The sequence below is a fragment of the Natator depressus genome, chromosome 7 (assembly GCF_965152275.1).
Source record: "Natator depressus isolate rNatDep1 chromosome 7, rNatDep2.hap1, whole genome shotgun sequence".
Taxonomy (NCBI): domain Eukaryota; kingdom Metazoa; phylum Chordata; order Testudines; family Cheloniidae; genus Natator; species Natator depressus.
In genome coordinates, this window is record NC_134240.1 from 31070279 (window position 1) to 31089746 (window position 19468).

The following is a 19468-nucleotide window of genomic DNA, read 5'->3' on the forward strand; positions in this document are numbered from 1 at the left end:
GACCATGAGCCCAAGAATCCCTTACCCCACACAGCAGGCTTGCTGGGAGGGTGGAAGACACAGAACATTCCAGGCCTTTATGGGTAACACGTCAAGTGACACCAAGCCCCTGCCCCATGGCATGGGCCTGCTTTTTCACAGGAGCCGCAGGCTCTCCCTCTGGACTCAGAAGCTGCCTGCACGCTGGAGGCATTTTGCTAGTAGATTCTTACCTTGATTTTAGAGCTAGCTCCAGCATCCCAGAGCACGCTCTAGTAACCACACCTGATGTGTTGGAAGTGGTTATCCAAGGGGAGTCTTTGTGGTTCCAAAATTGTTGCACAGATGGTGTTCAGAGCCATCTTCTTGCGCTTCCCTTCTTCCATTCCAGCTCTGTATATATCCTGCTCTGGAGAGCAGGGAAGGTGGGTTCTTAACATACAAAGATATGCCAAGTTAGGACATTTTGCCATTGTCTCCATTGCTGCGGACAAGTCCAGCAAAGCCGGTTCCAGACTCCCATGTGAAATCTATAGTGAGTGGTAGCTGCCATCTCTTTAGTTTTTGTATCTTACCAGTGTAGGTACCCCTAACATGGTAGGTCACCAGGCGTGGGAGCACTCACACTTGCCAGCGTAGGAGGTAGGTAGCCCAGCTGAGAGGCCTCACGCTTTCCAGAATTTTCCAGGTGTAGGGAGCATAGCAGCTTGAGTCAAATCTCAATCTTCCCTACCAAGAATGACATTGCAAAAACCAGGTGGCAGGTTGGTGTCATGAGCTACGGACTTAGCCGTGCCCATCTTGACCAGACGCTACAATCATCTCAGTTAAGACCTACCTGAAGCCTGAGTGGTTTCGAATGAAATGTTTTTATACACCACCCCTTCCTCCCCTCCAGAGAGCAACTTGCTCCTTGTAGCTACCATGTAAATGTTGTTATGAATTATATTTATATGCCTATGTTACACTTTAGTGACAGTATTGGAATATTTGTATGTGGTCCTCGTGAAAAGGTGTTTTGCATCAGTATGTTTTTTTATATGCATATGTTTTGTAAACATGTTAAATAAAGCCTTTCAAATGATGCAGTTTTGAAGTGCATTAATTCACGGTGTTACTGCCTTAAAAAAAAAAACCCTACTGCCAATGCTTCTCCACTACTTAAGTCTGCAAGATCCTTGCTTTAGGAGTTGGAGTCAATTATAATTCTTTAGGGCAAAGAGGAACGTTCAGAAGAATAACTAAATGGTTCAACTGCAGAGATTTGGGCACTGCTCGAACACCTGGTCTAGCGCAGATGCTTAGTCACTTTAGCTGTCTTAAAAATGGTTTAGTTTCTTCCTAAACCAGGTGAACTAAATGGGCGTAAAAACAGATTTAATCATTCAGTGCAGACAGACACTCTTCAAAACTGATTCAAGCGTCTGAGAGGAGTTTGGATTCCTCTCGAACTGAGTTAGGTTGGTGCCCTGAGCTAACCAAACAGGGGTAGAAACAGTCACTTAAAGTGGTAGATGAGGTGAGTGAGTGTTTATAGTTCAACGGCAACTTCAAAATACCACACAGTTATTGCGCCAGGCAGTATGTCCGTGTTGCCATCTTTTCATAGGAGTCTCAGACCGACCACTGATACTTGCCTGCAGAGATGAGGTTTAGCTTGATGATAGAACGGGCCTGAGGAGTGAGGTGTCAATCCAGATCCTCAGCCCAAAGCTTTTAAGATAAGGCACTCAATCACTCGGCCTGAAGAGAAGGCCTGAGACCCTGACATCAACAGAGACAGTGGAAGAGCCAGAACAGCTCCCCACGCCCAACGCTCGGCTTCCCCAGTGACAGGCGAGCCATGGGGAATGTAGATGGCTCGCGTATCCCAGCTGCTGAGGCTAACTCCATCCCACTCACCATCTACCCCTTGACAACCTCCCAAGACGACTGACACAGGAAACGAAGCCAGCGGGGACCTGTCCATGGTGTTCTTTTTATTAATACCACATCATTTGCAGTTTGACAGGAACCGGGTTGATCAGCTCCCGGGGCACTACTGTAATTTATGCTGCACGCACGCACGCACACACACACACACACAGAGCTTCATTAGTAGTTTGTTTCCGGTTTTTTGTCTACATGTTCTCTTTTAAAAAAACAAATTGCCTGGCACAACGATCTGTTCAACGTATCTCACAACAGCAGTAACAGAACAGACATAAGAGCTGGGCCGACCGTTTCCAGTGCAGAAGAGGTCCTGGGGAAGGGGTGGAAAGAAGTCGGGGAAGGACAATCAGTGCAGTTTCCACTGGGGAAAGCAGAGAACGTGGTTTGTTGCGGTGATGCTGAGAAAAGACCAGGGCAGGTGCAAAGAGGCTTTGAATTCCCTGCACTCATCCCCACAAGCTTTGCTTGGGAGGAAGAAAAGGTGGCCCAGCTTCTCAGGCCTGGGGGCACAGTCCCTGTAATAGACTACGTGCATCTAGGCTTTGAGTCAGCTGGGCTCAGTTCAAAAGCAGAGTTGTATTTTTTGTGAGCCGCCGCCTCGCAGGGCTCAGAATCCCCATCTCCATGAGCAGATGCTGTGCTAAAATGAACCCTGGGCTGCTCTAGGGCAGCCAAAGCCTCCCTTCTCCCTGCCACACTAAACCGACCTGAGGGAGGGGAGAATCCCCCTCGCCCCCTCATGCTGAACAGCTCGTTCATCCACTGGGCATTTTCCTTCCACTCCTGCTAGCAGTGCCTCCCCTGGAAAAAGCAATAGGGGTGGGCTGTTGGTCTAGGTCTCTTAGCGCTGCCACCTTGCACCGGGGCGCAGCAGACTGGTTAAAGACTGACTCCTTCTGACCACAGGAAACTCAAAGCTACCTTCAAATAAAGTTCAGTGAGTTAAGAGTGTACAAAAAATACAAATTGTGAAATACGCGGCTCTAAGACTATTCTGCACACTAGAGTGTTACGTACCATTTCTGCACCCAGCTGGGGTTCAAATGGACCTTTGCTCCCTGCCGCCAGAATGGCAAGCGGGCAAGGCAGCATGTGGCACTGTCTCAGTGGTCACCTGCCCTCCGGGGGCTGAGATAGGGGTTATGACAGCAGAGGAGTCACATGCAGAGTTCGGCAGGGGGTGAAGGGGTTGCGGGATGTTGTTTTTTCCTCTACACAAGTTTACAGCAGTGTACAGCAGATACAGACATTTTCATCTCATAGTAAGAAATAAAAGGTACAACCTGGGAGAGGGGTGGGGAGCACGTTGCAGGAACTGGAGAGGAAAGGGATGAACCAGACTAAAGCACAGAACTGATGTCACGTAGGGGTACAAACCCCCCTTTCGATCAGCAAGGTTGAGGGGGCAGTTTCCTGGACTTCCCACCCCACCCCTTTTAGTACAAGTCCCTGACCCCCAAGGAGCCAGCTGGGAGAGTATTTTGGGAGCAGGGAATGCAGAGCGCCACTCTGTGGAAGTGTGGGAAGCCAATGAGAGGGAAAGAGGGATGTCTCCCTGCAGCGATTCCCCTTGGCAGGCGGGAAAGCGTTTGGCCACCCTGCCCTCATTGGAGGCTGGGAACCGAAGAGGAGCCAGCGTTCAGAGCAGCATTGGGTTCCCTGCGATCGGGGACAAGACCCTTACAATCGTTTGGCTGTGCTGAGGCCTCCCCTAATGGCTTTGACGCCAGGTCTCCTTTAGTCTGGTGCACGTTCTGAGCCCAATTCTAGGCTTAGAAAAGCAAATGCCAAATAATAACAAGAAATGCTCGGAATGCAGGCTCAAGCTGACTCAGCATGTTCCTTCATAGGTACAAGTAACAATGGTTATAACTATCGCATGGAGTTTAGTAATGGCTGGATCCTGGGGCTGCCCACCCCCCCAGCTTATTCTGGCTTTTTCTTCACCATTCCTGGAAGTTTTGCTTGGATCCTACAGGAAAAGAAGTGGGGAGAGGGTGAGTTTGAAGGGCCAAGAGGTCAGCTGGATGCTCATTAACTTATGACAGGCTAGTGGTTGGATCATGCAAGATGCTTATGAGGCTACAAGCTACTGGTCCGGAGGCTTTGGCTCAGGCAGCAGACACCCATGCTTTGAGGTAGTGGGTTCTCTCTCTGCAGACATGCCTGGGTTGTCACTGCACTAGATTTACTGAGGACCATCCCTGTGGCTCTCTCCTTTCTGTTCAGCACCTGTTCTGAAGAGCATCTCGTGCCCCAAATGCTCTTGGCTCGAGGGCTTGTGAAGGAATTTAGCCCTCATGGAAGCTGTGGGAGAATCAGACTAGACTGTAAGCTTTTGGGGCTGGAAAAGTCGCATGTATGTACACAAGGACGAGCGCAGTGGGGCCCTACGCTGGGAGCTACTGGAATGCAACTAAGGGAGGGATTTGCGAAGTGTCCAACACCCCCTACAAGTCAATGGCAATCAGGCATTTAAAGGAGAGGTGGCCAGACTATGGTTTGTGAGCCATATGGGGCTCTTTTACAGTTCAAGTGTGGTTCCTGAAGCCCACCATGCCCTCCCTTCTCCACCTAACAGACTGGTGGGGAGGGGAGCTCAGGGCTTCTGCCCTCTGGTGTGGTTCTGAGCTTCAGCCCTGCGAGGTGGGCCTGCTGGGGCCCCGAGCCTTGGCAGGTGCCTTCCACGGGGCAGAAGTCTCAAGCCCCACCACCTGCTGCAGGGCTGAAGCCCCGAGCCCCGGCAGGTGCGCCTGAGGTTATGAAGATTATCAGAGGGTCAGTAAGTTTGGCCACCCCGATCTAGAGTGTCAGATGGAAACAGGCCCAGTAGCTGTAACCGCCATGCCAAGCACCAACACGCCCAGCAGAGATGCTTCTCTTCTGTAGTAGGAAGCAGGGCTCACCAGCAGTGTTCCCTCAATTTTTTTATGTCCATGTGCGGAGTGAATTTTGTTATGTGCACCAATATGGAGGTGATGTGAGACACAACACCTCCATATTGGTACACATAACAAAATTCATGTAATGGGAGTGGGACCGAGGGATTTGGAGTGTGGGAGGGGGCTCAGCGCTGGGGCAGAGGGTTGGGGTGTGGGAGGCGGGGTGGACTCTGGGGTGGGGCCAGGGATGAGGGGTTTGGGATGCAGGCTGCCCCAAGGCTGCAGTGGGGAGAGAGAGGACTCCCCCCAGCCCTCTCATGGCAGCAGATCGGGGCCAAGGGAGAGGCGCCTCTCCCCAACTGCAGAAGCTCCAGCTGGGCTGGGCCAAGGGCAGGGCTCCTCTCACCAGTGGCTCTGGTGGGCCTGGGGTGGGCCAGGGGCTCCTCTCTCTGAGCCACAGCAAGTCCAGGACAGGTCTGTGCTGGGGCCAGCAGGAGGGGTGCCTCTCCCTGCCACGGTAGGTCTGCACTACTTGCCTCCAAGGAAGCCTTACTAGCCAAGAGCAGTTTGAAGAGAAAATGAACTTGCATGGTCCATATGAAGTCAGCAGATCATGTGCACCCCAACCCCTACTAGCAATGCCTCTCAGTCAAGGCTCATTCACAACAGCTACATCCAGTTCAGATGGGGCCAGTACTGCTGCACCTAGAAGCCCCACTATGCTAGCAGCTTACGGACAGAAGGTCCAATCCTCAGGAGAGGATGAGTCCTCTGCCCGGGACTCCTGGCTCTCAGGTGACAGGGAAGGTGCTATTTTGATAGCGGGGTTTTTAGAGAAGTGCGAAGTGGACTCACTTTGCAATAATCGACTTAGTCTGGTCCCGGGCGATTCCAACGTAGTGATCGATCTGCGTCTAAGGAAGAACCAATGGGTTAGGACAGCTGGAAGAGGTAGTAGTAGACAGACAGCAGTAGTGCTTCCCTTCATAGTTCTCTGAATGGCTGCCTCAGTTTACCTTTTAAGGCCAGATGGGGCCATTACAATCAACCTGACCTCTGTAACATCGCTACCAACTTAGCATAACAAACTTTAGCTAGGACCATGGAGACTCCTGATATGTCTGCATTTCTCTTCTAACAGAGCTACTGCCTTAAATTCACATGCATCACATGGAATTCTGACAAAGTCCATTGCAGGGTATTTTTACAGTGTTTGGAGGAGGATCCAGTGCCTCAGGCATCTGCTAGCTAAACAAGCTGCTAAATGATGCGTGTGGCTGGAGACTGTGATGACTCACCTTATATTTCTCATAGACAACTGGAATACCGAAAATCAGCAATTCTCCTGCAAGAGACAGACAGGTCACTGGAAAGACAATAGCTCTTTGTACTCTGGCTGCCCATGGAAACATACTGCCTTGTGTAAGGTGCAGCACTGTTGCTTCCAGAGAATTACTGCAATGCAGACAGCATCAGAACAGGGTTCTATCTATGGTATTTATATGCCCTTTTTACTTCAGCCCCTCACCATCTCTAATCGATCTATCCTCCCAGCACCCCTGAGGCAAGGCAGTGCTGTTTATCCCCATTTTACAAATGGGTAAAAGACACAGAGACCAAGTGACTTGCCCAAGGTCACAGAGGATATCTGTGCCAGAGCAGGGAATTGAACCTGGTTCTCCTAGGTTCCAACCCAGTGTGCCAACCACTTGGCCATCCTTTTGGCTCCTTAATACCCATTAGTAAATGTTGAGGGGTGCTCAACAACCCCATAGCAGAGTAGAACCCTGGTCTCCTAACTGCGAGTCCCTGCCCCTAAGAGAACTAAGGGATTAAACAGAGGTTCATTGGTTAGGGATGGACAAACTAGAAGCTGATGCAATGGCTCCCAATGCCTAGTCTTTGAGGTCCATGTTAGACCCAGAAAATGCCCCCAGTACACAGAGGACCATTGCCTTCTTGAACTGTGGCCGCTCTCTTACCAAGAATGAGGAGGGTGATCCCATTGAACACAGCCCCGACGTACGTCATCAGCCACATGACAACTGCCAGCTGTGAAGGGAACAGTGGAGTTCTGTTAACGGGACACAGCCATGCTGCTTAGCAGCGCTGACCTGCCTCCATGCAGGCTAGATCGGTGCCACATTAAAGCACCAGTTGCTGTATGCTGATCTGGGCACCTTGGCATCGAGTTTTGTTTTATTAGAAAAGTCACAGCAACACTTGGATTCTAAACTCTTTGGGGCAGGGAATGTTTGTTGTGTGTGTACAGCACCTAGCACAAAGCCTGGCCCATGACTGGGGCTCCTTGGCGCTGTAATACAAATTCCTAATATTATTTCACCAACTATCTTCCTCAGGCAATGGCCTGTTCCACTGATCTCTGGTTCATCTGTTTGTGGCGCTATTTTCCCACTTCAGATCTGTCCAGAATTTAGCTTGGGCTACAGAGCTCTAAGGAAAGCACCCTCTCTAAGGAAGATTCCCCAAGGCAGGTATCACCAGAGCCAGGTTTCCCTCCTGAAGAGTCACTGCCCAACAATACCCCCTGCCACTCGGGAATCCCCCCCCACTAACCTTCAGGGAATCCACCAGGTCCTCTACCAGGAAGAGGCGGATGATGAGTTTGAGAGCTCGGTTGACGTGCACCATTGCATCATTCACGTAGTTGTGGAAGGCCTCTGAAGAGAGAGTGATATCTAGGTCCAGGTAGGCTCTGGAAGAACAAGAGAGTTGCACCCAATGAGAGACGTCAGCCCTGTGCTATCAGTATGACTCTCCCCCTGCCCTCAGTGCCAAATCATGCGCAGAGGTAGAGGAGTGTGCTATTGCTTATGGGCTAATGAATCCTTTAGCTCAGGCAGTACAGCCTCATCCTTTTAGATTCAGAGATCTCAAGTCTAAACCCCACAGATGATATGTCCAGGGCATTGTTACTCAGAGAGGACTAACAAGGTAAGAAGACCCAATGGACTGGCTCCTTCCAATGCCTTCCACGAGGAGCAGAGAACAACACTGAGCAGGCCCCACAGCCAGGAGGAAAGGGAAAATTCTTTGGGATTTGACCCTGGAAGTTCAAACCCGTTACATTTGCTACGAGAACCAGATAGGGTGAGAGAAAGGGCAGTGGTGGGGAACTGGGACAGCACCATCCTGAGTGATAACTGAGGGAAGGAGAGATCTTCAAACACATTTACACTTGCTTTGGAAGCGCCTGCCACATTTGAAGTGCCATCAGCAGGATTAGTGTGGAAGAACATCCCAGTGCGGTGAATCTCCAGAATTGTGTGGCTCCGATCCAGTTAGTTCTTCCCTGGAGGATGTGGACATTCGCATTGTTTATGCACAGACCCCTTCACTGTGGCCTTGACATGAATATTGATGTTGAGAGGTATTTGTGAGAGAGGAGATCACAAATTGTCCACTCTGGGGCCAGGGCAGTCATGTAATGTTTGTACAGCACCTAGAAGAAGGGGGCCCAGCCTGGCCGGAGCTTCTAAGTACCACAATGATATAAAATGGATAATATGGACACCACCACTGTTTGGGTTCTAAAGCCACAGGTTCCACCAATTACTTTGGGAATCTTCTCTGCTGCAACCACTGGCTTGTCTACATGGGGAACTACTCCTGATTAGCTACCTGCATGGATGCTCTTATTCTGGAATAAAAGCACTTTACTCCAAATTATCTTAATCCACTTCCAAAATTCCAAATTAACTGTTCCTAATCTGCTTCAAATTCACATCCGATTTTATTTCAGATTAATTTTCAGGTTTAGATAAGCCCTAAGTCATTTGCCTGATTATGGTAGCCACAAGGGACTGCAAGTCAGGATTGTGACCCCACTATAAATACACATTACAAGGCAGTCCCTGCCCCAACAAGTTTACGTTTAAGTAGTTTTGTTGCCCCCACTAAAGCTTGCTGTGTGTATAACAATCAGGATGCTGCTAGAAGCCCTTACTCCAGCAGGGGGCACAGATAGCTAGTATCACAAAGTCACGCCATTATGTACAATGGTTCCGGTGGGGTGGGATGGTACCTAACTCATGAACTGCAGAGCAGTTGCTCTTCTGGCACAGGATACAGATTAACCAGAAGAACAGAAGGGAACATGATATTGTGTGACCTATCTTGCTCCTATTTCCACTATACCAGTGCTACCACATGCTAAAGAGCTCAGGGCAAGTCACTCCAGTTAGCTATGTAACTGGAAGGGCAATCCAACGGCCACACCTCTAAGAACAAAAGATTGGCTCACTTGAATGGATGTCCCTCTTCAGACTTCTGTACGGCTTGGATGACAGACTTGTAGACTCTAAAGCTGATGGTGACTGACAGCAGCGCCAGGATGAGGTAAGAAACCACGCTGATGACGCTGAAGGCGGCCAGAGACAGCAGCATAATCAGTGACGTGCCAAAGACAAAGCCTGTCTTCTTCACATCCCGCCAGAAGATCAGATCGTGCACTGCCAAGGAAAGGGACAAAACAAGGGGACGTTATGGAGGCAGGGGTAACAGAGCAGTGGAGAGTGCTGGACTGTGGGGGATCCAGCACAGGCCCTTGTTAAGTAATCCTCACTCTGATGTAGCTTTACTGGCCTATAGCATAGGTTCCCTTGCACTATACACTATGGACAACAGGGCCAGAGGCCCAATCATAGTCATGAATGCATTTGCAGATATGTAACATTAAATAGGTGTATGCTTCTTTAAGGAAGCCAAGAGGGAAAATCCTTTCAACTAGTGTTTCTTTAGCACCAGGTAATCAGTCTCAATACAACATATCTCATAGAACACAGGGGATGGGCTCAAAGCCAGACAAGTGGAAACAAACCCAAAGCAGAATTCTCTTAGCTTTCAAATACTCAGCCCTACTGGAGAGAAGCAAGCATGAGCCTTGCTTCACACCCAGGAAGTGGCGATGTTAAGCAGTTTGTGTAAAGTCACTCTGCAATATTAGCAGCACAGCTGGGAACCTCCCATCCTCTGCTCCTGCTAGGCAATGTTACCCTGTCAGAGAAGTGGGACTGTCCAGAGTAAGCTGTCATGAGACGCAGTCTGAGCAGGAAAATGCCTGCTTGTCAGTCACAGTGACAGATTAAAATCAAGTCTTTAAAAACAGCATGTAAGTTTGCATGGAGAGCATTTCCTTTATCACTGAAGATTTGTGTCTGAGTAAGGGCCGCTCCCTTCCATCACATCCATTTCTTCAAAGCCTGAATGTGCCAAGAAGTCAGCCCTGTGCCTCAAAGGCCCTGGAATGGTTGGGATATTGCAACACAGCATTCTGATTTTGCTGGAGGGTTAAAGAGCAAGGCCATGCAGTGATGCACCAAGAAATATGATGGAGGGGGTCAGCTAGCAGTCAAGGACACTGACTGTAAAATGAGAGGAGCCTGTTTAGTGCTGAGCAAGTCTTAGCAAAAGCGACACACAGAGCAGAACTGAGTGAGCCGAGCTCCAGAGACTGGAAACACAGCTGCAGTAGCTTCAAAATGTCTAAAGAAAAGGAGTACTTGTGGCACCTTAGAGACTAACCAATTTATTTGAGCATGAGCTCAAATTGGTTAGTCTCTAAGGTGCCACAAGTACTCCTTTTCTTTTTGCGAATACAGACTATCACGGCTGTTACTCTGAAACCTTTCAAAATGTCTATTAGCTAGGATGAAGTCATCACAGTCCACCTACTACGCAACCTCCCTCCCTCCCCCCGGTCTCATTTTCAGTGCAATCCATTGTATGTTTACCCCAGGGGGACTGAAGACGAGTAACACTGGTCTTTCCCCAAAGCTCACACACCAGGTTAAATCACACCTCAGGCAGCCTTCTCATAGTACCCAGCCACCACACGCTGGTGTTGGAAGCATCAGCCCCTACCCATCACCAAATCCACAGCGGGGTCTGCGGTACGTACACAGCGCCCACTGCTGTGGTATCGAAGTACTCATAACATGGGTGACATGTCCTACTTACAATGCAACAGCATCATCTGCAACTATCTTTGGACTAACTTCCGCACCACAAATTGCTCTCTAAAGCTCTACTTTACAAATAAGCTCACTTCTTTAACAGCTGCTCAGAACTGCAATTAGGGAACCTGGTCCATGCCCAGGGTTTAATCTCAGTTCAGAATAAGGCAGATCCCTTTGTGTATTCCCTAGATTCGAAGGGCTTTGTTTTTCCAACCCTTGTAAATAATGTCACCAGACAGGAGAGGCACGATTTGGGTGTTAATTGCTTTGCCTGCAGTATCTTGCTTCCACTAGAAGAGGGCGCCATTGTCATTAATGGCAGTGTGAGGACTGAACAAACACTAAGCTGAAGAAGGATTTGCAGCAGTCTCCAACTGGTTTTCCCCTGCTGTTTATTCTACTAGAGACAGGCTGCTGGAGGGTGTGTGTGTGTGTGGGGTGTGGAAGGGGGAAGTAGTAGTAAAAGAAAATTGGGCAGCCAGTCAACCAGCACCACTCCCAGTAACACTGGCCTAATCCATGCTCCCAGCTCAAACTCTGCAAGAAAGCTATTCAAGTCTACTCCAGGCAGAACAAAAAGAAAAGGAGGAATTTCCAGGGTTTACCCCATGTTTTTCATGGCTGCTTTAGATAAGTTTAAGGGTTTGGTGAAGCCTCAACTTTGAGGGGGAAGGTTTTTTGTTTTGTTTAAATATCCAGAGATGAACCCCGCTAGTGCGGCAGCTTATTTAAAAACAGACCTAGCAGTGTAGTGTGTGGGGCAGTGTGGTTAAAAAACAAAACAAAACAAAAACCCCCCAAACTCTCCCTTCTGGCCATCTTCAGATTGAAACCGAGCAGACAGCTAGCCGTCTGGTTGTTTTGGAAAAGGATAAAGGGTGTCCATTTTCTCAAGTTCCTCTCCCAGGCAGTTTCTGCACCAGCAGCTTGGCATAATTGGTTTTCAGTAACTGTCAGAGCAGCCAGAAGGGAAGCGTGGTAGGAGAGGAAGTGAGAACAATCTAAGATCTCTAGGTTTGAATTATAATGCTGCTGAAGGCAGATTACAGGCTACGGCAGATTTAGCAATTTTATTTTTACCTTGTGCAAGCATTAAGGAAAAAGAGCCAGGGCTGATGGATGAATTACAATGAACATGGGAAGTGCAATAACTCAGATCAGAGGTTAAGGAAACATTCCAGAATCTAACAGACTTTGGCTCCGTCTGATTGCGCTATCTTTGCTTGCCTATTTACAATCCCCAGCCTCCTGCTGGTCTGAGGATCATAGGCTGGAATCAGCTGCACCTTCATGTGTGTACAGTATTCTAGCTTGGATTCTTGTAGCCAAGCAAAATAGGAACACGGTGGGTTGAAAGGGAGGAGGCATATTAGGAGCCTGAATTCCTTTAGCATGCAGCAAGGACGCTATATGCACTATGAGCACAGGACCAACTGCTCAGGTTGTGAAGGCAGATGCTTCAATCCCCTTTGGTTCAAAACAAAGCCCTTTCCACTCGGATTAAGCTCCTACACTGCACAGGAACCAAAATAGGTTAATGGAGTCTGCTTCGTTCTTTACAATTCGTCCCCAGCCAGATCCAGAGCCCTCAGAAGAGGACAGAGGAGGCATTTACAAAGCAGCACAAGGCTGTTACTGTGAGAGACAGGAGAGGCGCTCTCTGAGCTACGAAGGAGCCTGGCAACTGGCCAAAGATAAATTTATAAAAAACCCTTTTCAAATGGGTCGCTCTCTCCTGACCTGCAGAAAAATAGTTTATCCATGAAGGGATGCCTGACTGTCAATCTCACATGTAACAATGCAGAAGGGAATCACTTCTGCCAGCCAAATTGCTGGAGAGAGCGAAAGCCAAGAACCACAGTTTGTCTGCACTGTATTAGACCAAACTAGAACAAAGGAGAACAAAGCCAGCCTCCCATGGAACGGGCAGGAAGAAATACACCGAGGGGGTGTAACTGCCTTGGTCACATTCTCATCACAGAGAATTTTGGTTGGCGATTCCTAGGCCATCTGTTATGCCGGAATTAGAATCCAAGCATCTCTCAAACATACATGTGTTTTTAGCCCAGTATCCAAGGATAAAGCTCTCCGCACAACAGCCATACGAGGTACCTGGATCTCTTATGTCAACAAAACTGCATCATACCTCACTTCTGTGAAGGCTGGCTGCACTTGATGAAAGCAATGCCTATGGGTGAAGTGTGGACTAGTATTCACACAACAGCATCTTTTTGTTTCCTGCCCACACCTCAGGTGAGTACGTTTGTCAAACTAAACTCAACTTCCACTTGGCTTTCCTCTGTTACTTAAGCTTTCCTCACTTCCCTAGAAAACTGTGGGATTCCTGACCTTGCATTTGTGAACATAAGATCAATGACGAGATGGAAATCACTCAGGTCATTTAAAACCCCACAGAAATGTATTCTTGCATGAACATTCCTACACTGGCAGTCTTATCTCCAGTTCCTATGAAAATATACCCCTCTGTGGGCTGAATAGAAGATTTAAGAGATTCACAGGAACCGGATATGGAAGGGTCTCATCTCCCTGGCAGTGCACGATGCAGATTTGCTCATTACAATGTATTGTCTAATGCCCAGTCCAAGCAATGTGTCTTCCACTGCTTCCCTTGAAATCTACAGATCACCCTATTTCTCTCCGTTAGCCTCCCAAATAACTGAACTGTCCTTGGTGTTTACACCCTTTCCCAACTCATACTGTCCCCTCCCAGGACTGCTTCCATTGAATCTCAAGGAAGGACATATGGTAGCTTAACATTTTTGAAAACATGACCCTAAAGGAAGATTACACATCCTGGGCCCCACCTCCAGTCGACTCAACCACGCTCTCGGCTTGCCAGCATTTAATTGTTCCTTGCATTCAGCCAGCATCTGAACACCAAAACAGGGACTGGTCACACTGATGCTCCAAAGACAGAAGCTATTTCATTCAGTGCAGTTCAACAACTGTTCAGAAAAGACTCTGGCCCCTCACATAAATGGAAATGTTACTTGTGTCACCAGTGCCGTTCCATTCACTTGAATGGACACTAACTGAACCCAGCTATAATCTTTGCATAAATTTCTTCCCAATACCCCTGTTATTTTATGTCCATACACTAGATAGTGGGCTTTGAAAACCAGATTGAAATTTATCTTCCCAGCATAACCACACTGGAACTGTGAACAGAGTTTCTATTCAGGCCTCTTTCCAATACATACTTCCCTGCCAAGCCAAGCCTTTATCTTCTGTAAAGAAATTTTCACAATAATCTCTTATAAAATAATCGGTGCTTGTGTTTGCAGACATTTCGAAAACGAACCACATGATGCAAAAGCCTCAGGGGCTTCACATTATTAAAAGAACTGTTTGTGGCCCTGAGTATTTGCTATTCTAGTGGGCCATCTGATTTGTGTGTAATATGGATTAACACAGAAATACTAGTGGAATGGACATTGGTGGGTCTTTTATTCCCAACCTCCTATGCCCCAAATTATTCCCCAAGCAGAGTTCTGACCTCAAGACTCCAGGCAATCCACTTGGGACATTGTTATTGGTGATTTTACATGGAAGGCATTCAGAAAATACAGAAATGGGTAGCAGTAGATTCAGATTATAGAGCCAGAAGGGAACACCGGGATCTAGTCTGATCTCTTGTATAACGCAGGCCCACAGGACTGCCCTGAATTAATTCCCCTTTGCTCGGATTCAAACCTTTCAGAAAAACATCCAGTGTGGATTTAAAAATCCACCATAGCCCTTGGTAAATTGTTCCAATGGTTAATTCCTTATTTCCAGGCTGAATTTGTCTAACATTAGTTTCCAGCCATTAGACCTGGTCAGACCTTTGTCTGCTCAACTGAAAGGCCCTCTATTGTCAAATTTCTGTTCTCTGTGTAGACTGATCAAGACACTGCTTAACCTTTGCTTTGTTAAACTAAACAGATAGAGCTGCTTGAGTCTCTCGCTGTAAGGCATGTTTTCAAATAATTTACAACTACAAGACAGACAGACTTCAGCAAGCAAACAGCTCTGTTTGGAGAATGGTAGAAAGCACGTGGACATTCATGAAGAAAAGTTCTCAAGGAAGGAGGAAAACATGATTAAAACCACCCAGAACCCAAGATGTGCTCTTATACCCACAATGCAAGTTAGCTGGTTTCCTTTGTAAACCTAGATTTCTAAGGGTATTAACAAGGTGAGTGTCTGAGAAGCAAATAAGGACAAGAGACTAGTATTGTATTTCCAATATAAAATGTTTACCTGAAAACCCAGTCAGTAGCCTCACTAGGGCATGTTCTACTGGAGATCCAGCCACACTATCCCAGATAGCTTCTTTGGGGATTTCACCATCAGTACTAATGTGAGCTGTGGTAGGGGCAGGCTTCATATCTGTTTGCTGATGGATGCAGAGAGGTCTCTTCTCCAAGGCAGATTTCTGAGCAGGTGCCGAGATGTCATGGTCCTGTGCTGTTCTTTCCCCTCCCGGTGGGGAGATTTTACTTTGTGTTGGAGTCTGCTTCTCATCCAGTTTTCCACCTAGTTCTTTGAGGGCCTTAATTGTCAGCTGCTCCTGCTCAAAGTCTTGAGCTACCGTGGGAGATCTTTGAGAGAACAAAGGTTTCTGGAAGTTGCCCTTGTCATCAGTGATGCTTCGCACAACATAATCACCATCCACTTTCACATCTGACCTATTTGCCTCTTCTTTACAAAGAGATCTTCCTGGAGGAGTGGTTTTCAGAGCTGCAGTTTCAGCCTCTGAGAAGGTTTCTGTCAGGTCCTCCAGAGACTCATTATCCTTGGACTTCAAGCATTCCCGCATGAAATCCACAAAGTTCTCCCCACGTAAGGCATCTGGATGCTCTTGTTCTTCCAAATTACCCAAGGGCAGAGAGAGGGGGACTCTCTCGTTCGGCATGTTTCTAAGATCCTTCAGTGGAGCTGCTGTTGGAGAAATGCTAAGATTTTCACCAGTGTTGAGTGGTTTTCCAAGGAGACCTGGATCCCAGCTGCTTGAATGCTGCATATTTATAGACGTCAAGTCCAGAGTGGACGACTTAGGATGCTTTGCTTCAGCAACTGGACTCCCTCCAACAATGTCTGGATGTGCTTCTATAGTTTCAAAGTCATCCGTGAATCCCTGATTATCTTCTGGTGTCTTAGAGGGTGAATGACCGTTTCTGCTGTGTTTGTGCAGCTTGTTAGGTGCCTCTTCATTATCTTCAATTATCCAGTCTCTTGTTTTGCCAGCAATTACTGGAGCTAAGGTCAGCTTCTCCACTGGTGCCACGCCGCTATCTGTGGGTTGAAGGACAAGCTTCTCATTTCCATAGGCCAAATCTACGGGCACATCCTCTATCACTGTGTCATCAGATTCGCCAGAGCTGTCTGCATCTGTGATTTCAGCCAGGCCAGAACTTGGCCAGCTCCCATCAGCCTTCAGTTCAACTGCAGCCGGTGAAGCAGTCTTCATTTTAACAGCTTCTTTGTCCAGAGGAACATGTTTCTCAAATTGAGGCTCTGCTAAGTCTGTATATGCTCTGTCTTTCTGCTGGACACTGACAGCGACAGGATGAGGGGAGGGTGCTTTGCATGCTTCTGCCTTGTTGCCTGCTGACTGCATAGGAGTGCTGCCAACCTCTTTGGAGGGCATTGCAGTTAGGTCTGAGGTTTCAGCGATCTTGTCAGAATGCTCTACTTTAGGAATCAAGTCCCAGTTCAACAGCTCATTTGTGAAGCTGTGCATCTCACGTACACATTTGGACACTTCTTCCAATGCAGCTGTTGTACCTGAAGACTGGCGTGATAGCCCGGGTCCTGTTGGAATGCTGTTCCCGCTACGAGTTTTCACCTGGAACTCACAGACACGGTCTTCTGGGATATCCGTAAGAAGCTCTCTCTCACTGTGCATCACCCAGTTGCTACTGAGATCGCTGGAGTTGCTAATTAATGAATCCTTGTACTCTTTATCAAATGCTGCTTTGTCGATAATCACCTCAAATGGCGATTCGGGAGAGTCTTTTTCTATAGTGGTCTCTCCACCAGATGGAGTGGAAGACTGCGGATAGACACCTTTGATCAGCGGTTGCTCAGCATCTTGCTTCTGGTCAATCAGGAAAGTAAATCTGGATTCACTGCCTGTAGTGACACACTTGGTTTGGTCCATAAAATCTTGGTCCTTACGTCTGCTTTGTTCAGCCTTACCATTTTCTGACAGGCAGATACTGGTGCCCTTCACATACGTTTGTTCTGGGGAACTAGTTGAAATCACTGGGCTGTAGGAATGAGGTTCTGCTCCAGTAGAAAATGGGGAGCCTTCCGACCCAGGGGACCCAACGGATGTTGCCTCTATTCCAGAATCGGCACTTGGCCCACGGAAGCTATCCATTCTTTTGTTGTCTACAGCAACCACCAGTTCTTCCACCTCATTTGAGGGAGGGGGCTTGCTGTCTATTTCTCTGCTGCTGTCTGCCCAAGCTGTCAAGCCAGGGGTTTGGTTTTCAGATCCCAGAATCCCTGAAGCTGCCTTATCAGAGAGAGGAGAAGCTGTCCTCTCTGAGGCCAGGATTTGAGAGAGGGAGAGATTCACAAAGTGCAGTTACAAGTTAAAAGTCAAGCAGGCAACATGCTCTCTTGGGATCTAGGGGGGGAAAAAAGACAAGACCCAAGACACCAGCCTTGGCAAACATGCAGGGAACTGCCAGCCATAGGACAGGAAAGCCACGTTACACAAGAGGTTGCAATTTACACCAATACTTTCCAAGCTGCCAGTTTACAGCTGTGATTTCATAGCACATGAAGGGGAGTGTTAAGGCCTGCAAAATTAAGTACGCAAAGCAGCGGTGGAGGAACTTATGCATGCTGAGCGGGTTAACAATAGCAATACAAAATAAGTGTCTGAACTTTTTGCTGCATGCTACTTAAGGCATTGATGGAACTGCAAAACAAATAGTACAGTTCCAATAAGAGCCTAAATTCACCATCACGCAAATTAAAGTGACTCCTGAAAAAAAACCGAAAGCATCAGGACACCTGCACTGTAATGTCAATACTGTAGCTATTGCCTCTGAACTATTCACCTCAGTATATGGAAGGAGTGCGTTCTAGTTCGCTTTCTATGTGGAGTGGAAGGCAACTAGTCCTCCCTTGCTCCACTCAAGCATGTGGGTGGGGTTCTGCCCTGTTCTTGCGGGGGGGGGGGGGGGAGGCAAGAACGTTAGTGGCAACATACCCTGCAGAGCTTGGATGGCAGTCCCATCCCAATAGTGTCTAGAAAGGCAGTCTGGTTATACCATCAACAGGTGGTGTCTCATCTAGCACTTGCAGTCTAGAGTGCGGGAGTTTATAGGGTGTGTGTCCTACTATCACTCAAGTCTCCTTGAGCTTTGATGTGCTGTGATAAAAGCTTCACCCAGTGTTATTGCAGATGCGCTCAGAGCAGTTTCTCTGATTGCACTGCCAACGGAACTAGTCTGAGCTACATGCAGTGTAGAGACACTCCCTCCAAACAGAATTACAATTGTGAAAGGAGCAGAGGTTGGGCCAATCCCTTTGCAGGTGGGAGAGAGTGCGCCTCAGGCATAATTTGGGTCTATGTGGCTGCAGTTCCTTAGCGATTCAGCCATGTCGATCAGCTTCTAAACAACTTCATACAAGATGAATCAGAGCAAGTGCCTGGGAAAATGTGTGCTGCATGCTTTGAAAAGCACAGCATAGAAGAAGGCTGTTCAATGCAGAACCGTTAGGATTTCACATGGAATGCTGTCCACTTCCTGATTAAGTTATTTACATTAAAACATGTTGCTGTTTCATACTGAACACAGATGTAACAAGGCATAAACCCTTGAGATCTGTCTTAACCTACATGCTAAGAGGACACCTGCGATGTAACTGACTACCTTCCTACCACCACCACAACAGGCTTCCCAACACAACACTTCAAAGAAGGGGTTTGGAAAAATGGCCAATTTATTTTAATAGTTTAGCTCACACCTAGATAACATTCATTTCTACTATCTGTTATATGATCTGTTGAGTCCGGAAAATGGTCACTTATACCCACCTCCCTCTCTGCTGAAAGATGCAAAAACATAGATTTTTTTTTTAAAGCACACTATGTATATTTCTAGCTTGTCCAGGAACATCTGTCAGGATATTCTGAACGTCTAATCTGATGTAAGTATGCTTTACACTGTTTCACACTCACAGTTCAGGCAATATACAGCTTCACACATGAAAGTTAGTCTCCAATATAGGGTTAACATTGCCGCAGGATCACAAATGAAGTAACGTATTTGGATACAGCCTGCTTGCTGTTCAGGCTCTGTGCAGCAGTAGATATTGACAGGGCTTGCTACAATTATATGAAAATATTACTAGCATCCTAAAAGGGAAAGGTTTTTTGTATGGCAAGTTAACTTCTAGCCCTCTGGGGCACCTGGCATTGCCCACTGTCAGATGACAGGACAATGGGCTAGATGGACCTTTGGTCTGACCCAGTAAGGCCACTCTTATGTTCTTAAATGGCCAATAGGAAACATAGCTTCCCATGATTTCAAAGGGAGGTTTTGGAATCCCCATCAATGGAGGGTTATAAGAACAGGTTAGACAAACACCTGTCAGGGATGGTCTAGCTTTACTTGGTCCTCCCTTAGCGCAGCAGGCTCAACTACAGGATCACTTGAGGTCTCTTCCAAC

At 47.6% G+C, this 19468-nt stretch overlaps 1 protein-coding gene across 5 annotated transcripts in view; it reads right to left on the bottom strand.

The window, feature by feature from the left end:
- Positions 1-1938: 1938 nt before the first annotated feature.
- The window catches only part of RTN3 (reticulon 3), a 39701-nt gene continuing 22171 nt past the window's right edge, over positions 1939-19468 (bottom strand). For 3 of the 5 annotated variants that reach the window (XM_074957901.1, XM_074957899.1, XM_074957900.1), the window contains 6 exons: positions 9058-9265; positions 7371-7509; positions 6776-6845; positions 6092-6138; positions 5649-5707; positions 1939-3883 (listed from right to left, as the gene is read on the bottom strand). In XM_074957901.1, the coding sequence (XP_074814002.1) occupies positions 3838-3883; positions 5649-5707; positions 6092-6138; positions 6776-6845; positions 7371-7509; positions 9058-9265 (569 nt within the window). In that variant the 3' untranslated portion in view covers positions 1939-3837. Of the gene's footprint in view, positions 3884-5648; positions 5708-6091; positions 6139-6775; positions 6846-7370; positions 7510-9057; positions 9266-15034; positions 17327-19468 lie in introns of all 5 variants that reach the window. The other 2 variants (XM_074957898.1, XM_074957897.1) reach the window with 1 other exon arrangement.